Source organism: Colletotrichum aenigma (assembly GCF_013390185.1).
Source record: "Colletotrichum aenigma strain Cg56 chromosome Unknown KSG_Cg56_contig04, whole genome shotgun sequence".
NCBI lineage: Eukaryota > Fungi > Ascomycota > Sordariomycetes > Glomerellales > Glomerellaceae > Colletotrichum > Colletotrichum aenigma.
In genome coordinates this window covers 5,555,991-5,562,716 of record NW_023500910.1, presented here as the reverse complement: position 1 = coordinate 5,562,716, position 6,726 = coordinate 5,555,991, and the positions used below count along the sequence as shown (strand labels likewise).

Here is a 6,726-nt window from a genome sequence, read left to right as displayed (position 1 = left end):
CGCGGGTGAGGTGACGATGGGATGGTCCACCGAGGAGGGGAGGGCTTGGGATGGCTGGCTTTGAGCGTGCCACAAGGAGGGGTTGCGGTCATATACATATCCGCGTGTCACGATGCCAATTCCCCAACCTCCTCTTCGTCGGTGGCTTCATGATATGTGGCTAACTCGACATAGAAGGTCGTCCAAGGTGCCGCGCAAGCATTCCCCCAACTCCCGGGGCGGAAACCGGGGAATAATCCTCGAATGGACCCATGTCGTGACCAGTGAACTCAACTTATCGCGAAGAACGAGGATCGGCGTCGTCCGAAAGCCACTGACCGACCTGTCATGAGGTGGGGGAAGACAGGCATTGCAAGCGCAGGATCGTTCTTGGCTTGCAGCTTCATTGCTGCGTACCCCGCTCCGTTGGTGACTTCCCCCCTCACCAGGACTCGATAAGCACGCGACCAGTTGCCGAGTTTGCTGGGAATGATAGGATGGTTTGATCTTGGCTATTTGTAGTGGGAAGCTTAGGTCGGATGAAAGGTGAGGAAAGAAGCTCGGAGGAACCGGGGAATGTGATCATTTTCGCCCTATTCCATCTCCAAGCATAAATGCAATGCAGGTGGACCTTGCAAAGGCACGTAAACTCAATTGATGACGCCTAAAGTATACGTAACAATAAAGTAAGGACTTCTTTTCAATTGATTGGAAGTATCGAACACCGTATTGGCGAACGAGGTACGTGGATTTCACTATTCATCGAAGACGACGTTGTAGATTTCTGCCGAGACCATGGCCGCGGAATCATGAAATTGGGGTTCATCCGAAATTCTTTCAAAAACAAGCCAAATCGCCGAGAAACATTTCTTTGCAGCGATAAGGCTAGTTCCTGATTCATGCTCAACGGCCGGTGCCAAGACGAACGCCGTTTGCCAAGGCTTCGCCATATCTCTCGGCCACCAACGCACATAGTAACAAAATCACGCAGCGTACAAAGTTTCCAACAAGCAAAATTTCTGCAATGTATTGCTTGCCATCTCTTCCATGGGTTCCGACCCCGGATGTTCAAGGTTTATCTAAACGCCTCAAAACTCTCGTCCGTCACCCAACCCACCATACAGACCAGCCCGGTTCTAGCCGCATCCCTGCAGTCCCTCGCCAAGTCCTCTTGACCGGTAGCAGCGTAAGCGTCCGCAGTCAACTTCAACGCTTTGATGACCTCGAAGGTTGTCACGGCCTGTGTGTCCTTGTACATCCACAACCTCTCCCGGCGGACCGGCTCAACGAACCCAAAGTTTCGAAAGACCTCATTGCCCCATTTGATGACCTTGGCCCACTGCTTCCTCGTATGCAACGCCTCAACAAGCCACATCGTCGGCCAGACGAGCATTAACCTCGGCAACTTCAACTCGTCGTAGACTTCAGGTTCGTGGAGGGCAGCAAGCTGGCCGGCCATCCTCTCAATCTGCCGAATTGTCGCATCCGGGTGGAACTTCACCGGGTTCTTCTTCTTGATCGTCCGTTGTAGCTCAGCCAGCGCGGACACGCGCTTCTTGTGTTGTTCCAATGGGGACTTGGCCTCCCCGTCACAAAGATCGCAGCTGCACTCGAAGCCCCACGTCCTCCGGAACTGCGGTACACGGAGAAGGAACGTGGCTTTGGGCGGGAGGTAGATGTGCGTGATCTCCGTACCCTTCGGGATATCCACGGTAGCTCTGACGACAAGCATGTCTCCGACAAAAGACCTGTTGCAGTTTGGAAGGCAGGAGTGGTTGGCGTAAGCTGAGTACACCCAAAGCCCGCGCGACATGCCATTCTTCCACATGTTCCACTCCCCGTTTGCGGCCTGTGCAGAGACATGTGCACCGCTGAAGCAGTTCTTTCTCCGGATTGACTCGAGAAGGAAGACGTCGATGATGTTCTTGCCGTCAACTTCGGTCCCTTCCAGTCCGGAACGCTTGTATGTTCCTCCATAGAGATCGAGAACCTTCTTATGCATCGTGGGATTGTCTGCACAGAGCTCTATGAGTTGGGCATATGCTGCAGCAGAGTTGTGCTCTGGGTTGAACTCGTTGGGCACGCTGGTCGCCTTCTCTGCGAAGACAAGCTCGCCCGCCTTGATATCCTCCGTTGCGAACAGACCTCGCCCATGGTGTGGCGAGTCTCTAATCTCAGTCCTTGAAAGGAAGCTTGCGCGGTCGATGTGGATATTCTTCGGGGTGACGCCTTTGGCCATTTCGGGAAAGTTGTAGACGCCCTTCTCCTCTTCTAGTCGCGCAAGACACCGTTCGTATTCCTTCTGTACGTTGGAGGTTGGTGGTTCAAGGGCAAGAGCGGAATCAAAGTGCTGCTTGCTGGTTTGGAAGTCAGTGAGTTCGTACGACGCTCTTGCTGCAAGGAAGTGAGCCTTCCAGTCTGAGGGACCACCAATCGAGGCAAGAGCGTCCGAGAATGCGTCATCGAAGCGCTTAAGAGTAAGATTTATGCTGGCACGTTTCGAGAACATGCCGCTTCGGAAGGGGTAGTCGGCGTCGCCTGCCACCTCGAGAGCTTTTGTGTAGCTGTGAAAGTGTCAGCCAATCGGCAAAATGACGAGAAGGGTTGTCGATACAGACTTTTCAACCGCTAACGGAAGATCCTTCGATATGAAGGCCCTGTCACCTGCAGCTCCCAAGTCCACCGCCTCGCGGGTGTCTTGTAATTCTCTCCATGGAGTTGGTACCAGGGATTCGTCTTGGCCTTGCTGGAGCCTAATGATGTCTGATGGGTGATCGACGCAAAGCATGTAGTCGTTTTCTCCGCTGAACTTGTAGTACGGCTCTTTGATCAGGACGATGGTCCCTTCTGGGATAGACTGAAGGATGTTGGAGATGCTTTGGTTGTATAACGCCAGCTTGTCAACATTTCCATGCTCGTCTTCGACCACGGTGATCGTCCCAGCGCCTTGGTAGGGTGGAGAGATCGCTTTGACGACCAGGTATTTTTCTTCGTGATGAGTTTCTACGAGAAGCTCATCGAGTCTGATCTGCGATTCAATGAGTATTTCCCATGCCCTTTTATGCAAACAAGCAGACTGACAGGCGATAGAGCCTTGATCGGCTTGCATGATGGCGGATAGGCCAGAGCCAGGACCACTTTCTTCACCATACGCGGGGCTTTTCCTTGGCCAGCCGTTTGTTGCTGCTCGACATAGCGGTTGTGCATGCGTAAAAGGGCTTCTTTTGGCACTCTTGTCGGAGGCGGCTTCCCGGCATGCGCCTCAGCCTTTTGCAGAAACTCGAGGGAGACATCTGGGTCAACGTCAACGAGGATCTCCTCCACACCAATTTGAAGGTTGAAGTCGACTGTATTGATCGTCGGATCGGTGGCTGAGGGCGCCTCGACTTCTTCGTTTTTGCCGACGGCCATCGTGGTATCTGCCAGATCACAAATTCTGTAATGACGGTATCACATGTAAGACACCTTCGATGGAAAGGTTGCCAAACTCCGGGCTCAGGGGAGCGGGGCATATTTATGCATATTTTGCCGTCATTTTCAATATGTGTCGTATTGATGGTCTCGGCATGCTACCGATTTGAGAATCTCGGAGGTGGTGTGGCGTGTGACAAACGGGATCTCCAATTCTGGCAAATTTCCAAAAATGGCACCAATCGCAACAGCTCCGTGATCACCGCCAGGACCCCCGCACTGATTTAACCTACTGCTCGGAATGTGTGCGTCCGTGTCCTTGAAAGACGCGACCAGGCCAAACCGAGTGCCAATCTTTACGCATCGCCCGGCGGCGAAGCATGCGGTGTCCAGAAATTGCAAGGCGAGGTCTTTCTTAGCGAATGGAGCTCAAAAACAAGAGAAGATGCCATGTTCCGAACCTAAGCTAGTGATGTTGTATCTGACAGCAAACAATCATTCCGATTCTCTCCAGCCCACAACTGTCTCAATCCAGTGACGATTCCAATATCTGACCCACTGCAGCTGTGATCAAATTCTCTCAGAAGCCAATTCCAATGTCCTCATTTTCCCAACAACACATCCTCATGCTTATGTTGTAACCCCAGACTGAAAGAGGGTCGGACAAACGCCAGAACGACCGAGTATCAGAAAGAAATCATCCGGCCAGGGTCGATGATGCGCTCGACATTCTGCTGGACAGCGTCGAAGCGCAAGAACTTGCAGCTCTCACTCTCCAAGTGATTGATGACGGCAGCCAAGAGGGTGAACTTCTTTCCACAGCGGCTGTTCGGGCAATGGTAGAGTGTCTGCTTGTGAACTGGAGAGTTGAGGTGCTGATTGAGATGCTCCAACGCGCGATACTGGTGGTGACACAGGTAACATTCGTAGGCTCGGGTCTTCGGGTTCCAAGTCTTGGTGGTTGCCGTGTACGTGGTGGAGCCCTGCCAGGTGAGAAGCTTCTTGGAAATGATCCCATTCGGGTCGCGTCGGCGGACAGCTTCGTAGAGCTTCTCACGATTAAGGGGGGCGTTGGGACATCCGCCTTGCTCGAGATGGTGGATGAGGCCAGTCGCGGTGGCACGTGTCTGCTTGCAGAAAGGGCACTGGAGACTTGAGGTCCTATGGATCCTGGAGTTGAGATGCTGCAAGACTTAGCTTACTATCGCAAAGTAATTGACAAGAAGAAAAACTCTTACCTGGTTCAGATTGTTCCAGTTGCTGAAGTAGCGGTTGCAGGGGTCGCAGTAGTAATGGTACTGCTGCTCGTGGTAGCGCAGGTCTCCCTCCTCAGAGAAGACGTCGGAACAATCATCGCATTCATAATGGTCGCCATCGGACGAGACGGAGTCGGCCCAATGATCCAGAGCATTCATGTGCTGCTCGATGCCAGTTCGAGATGTGCAGTACCTGTCGCACTTTTCGCACTCATGCAACGGCTCATAGTGCCCGGTTGCATCGAAATGTTGCTGACGCGATTGCCATCCGGCAGGGAACTCGCGCCAGCACGTGCCGCAGGTGAAAACCATCGCGATATCTTTGGTGAAAGGATCGGAGAGTGGTGGTAGTACAGAGATGGAGAAAAGAAGATGCGTTGAGAAGCTGAGGCGACCAAACTCAGGAAAGAAGTTGTTTCCGTTTGCAACGCGGGCGGTGAATCAGGGACGCGCAAGATAGTCACAGATATTCACGGTCACTTGCCTTGTCGCCGGCTGTCGTCGATATTCGCGAGAAGAAAGAAATGTTTGGGGGAAAGTATTGTCGCAGGGGGGCTTCTCTGTCGCGAGGTTGCGAGATTGACGATGCTGAGGAAGAAAATTTTGTCGCGTCCACAGTAAAGACGGAGGGAAAGAGAAAAGGCAAACGGAGGTGCACCTGCCGGGAAAGAGCAAATGGAAGGTGTTGGTGGGAAGGTGCCTGCCTGCCCGACTTTGTTTGTCTCGATTTCGGGAAGCGGCGAGTGGCATATTGGGAAGGAAGCGCCTTCCTCAAGTCACCACCATCAAAGCTGAGAATCTACACTCCCTTGGCCGAAGCTTGCCGTTCGCTGAGGTGCCCAAGTTCGAGTTGACTTCAAGGCATTTTTCTGATATTTGTTCCCGGTGTTGATTCCTTGACCTGAGGTAGTTAGCTTTGGTTTCATTGTCCTAAGATAAAAAGGAAGTTGGATAGCTGTTCACTGTCAGTTTGCCATGCGCTACTGGAGTCTAATTCTTGCCAAGTAGTTTCTTAGTAAGTTCAAGCTCGTCTCTGCGAGCCAGACTGCTTCAGTATTTCGAGATCAGTTTTTCAAGAGGAGAAATTGTTCACTGAATCTATCATTATTGACTAGACAGGCTCACGACAAAGCTACGTTTGGGCAACAGCTTTTGAGCCCGGTCTTGAACCATTCATGGATCCCCGAGACCCTCACTGTGTCATCTTATACGTCCAATAGTTGATGATGCCTCTAAGTGCTTCTAGCGGATGATGTACGTAGACTCCTCTTCTGAATGCGGCGACGGTCGCACTTGGTGATATGGCTCGCTTCTCCAGCTTTTAAGCTCACATCGCCGTGTTCTTTGGTGAATTTCTCAAACTCCCTTTTCAGTGTAGCCGTATCCAGTCAGGTGTGTTTGATATCGTTCAAGCTCGCTCAAGGTGAGAAATCACCTTGCACCCGCCTGGCTGATCTTGTCTCTCTCAAACGCTTATTCGGTTCAAACTCGTCCGGTGGAGCGTCACAAGGTAACCGAGGCTGGTGTCCTAACCCAAATTATCAGGTCCATGAGTTGCCAAATGGTGCCCTTGCCGCGGGCACAACTTGAGGAACTGGGGGCGACGGGACATGTCCATTTCCGGAGATGGTACTCGTGCCCACGCATCGTTTCCGTCACAGTACCGCGATAGCTAACCGGGAGAAGACAAGGCTCCATGGGCAGACCTCAGCGAACCGAACCGCACTTATTCATGTACCTTGTCAACAGGGCTCGCTTGTGTCTGCGAAGTGCTTTCGTTAAGAATCCACAGTATCACAGGACCCCAGCAACATGAGAAGTGACTGCCTGCCTGGCCTGATGAAATGCGTATAAAATGTCCCCATCTTCTCATAGACTGTCACCAAGCTTCCCATACCATTCAAAACATTATCACAACACCACTCAAACGAATCGTTATCACGACCCCATCAAAACATTCACCATGCGCTACATTGCCCTTATCGTTGCTACCCTTGTTGGTATGGCATTTACAGCACCTGTGGAGTCCTCCACTGGGACTGTCGATTCGTACAGACGGGTAAGTTATCCAAAGACTGTT

At 52.0% G+C, this 6,726-nt stretch overlaps 2 protein-coding genes across 2 annotated transcripts; both read right to left on the bottom strand.

The window, feature by feature from the left end:
• Positions 1 to 1,054: 1,054 nt before the first annotated feature.
• Positions 1,055 to 3,390, bottom strand: SET5 (putative protein lysine methyltransferase SET5; the record flags this gene model as incomplete). Its single annotated transcript, XM_037322563.1, has 3 exons — positions 1,055 to 2,543; positions 2,598 to 3,007; positions 3,061 to 3,390. 3 exons carry the CDS (start codon positions 3,388 to 3,390, stop codon positions 1,055 to 1,057), a joined length of 2,229 nt encoding a protein of 742 aa, XP_037180437.1.
• Positions 3,391 to 4,076: 686 nt separating this feature from the next.
• Mecom (MDS1 and EVI1 complex locus protein) lies at positions 4,077 to 4,958 on the bottom strand (the record flags this gene model as incomplete). Its single annotated transcript, XM_037322562.1, has 2 exons — positions 4,077 to 4,574; positions 4,629 to 4,958. The coding sequence occupies 2 exons, from the start codon at positions 4,956 to 4,958 to the stop codon at positions 4,077 to 4,079; spliced, it is 828 nt and encodes a 275-aa protein (XP_037180432.1).
• Positions 4,959 to 6,726: the final 1,768 nt, after the last annotated feature.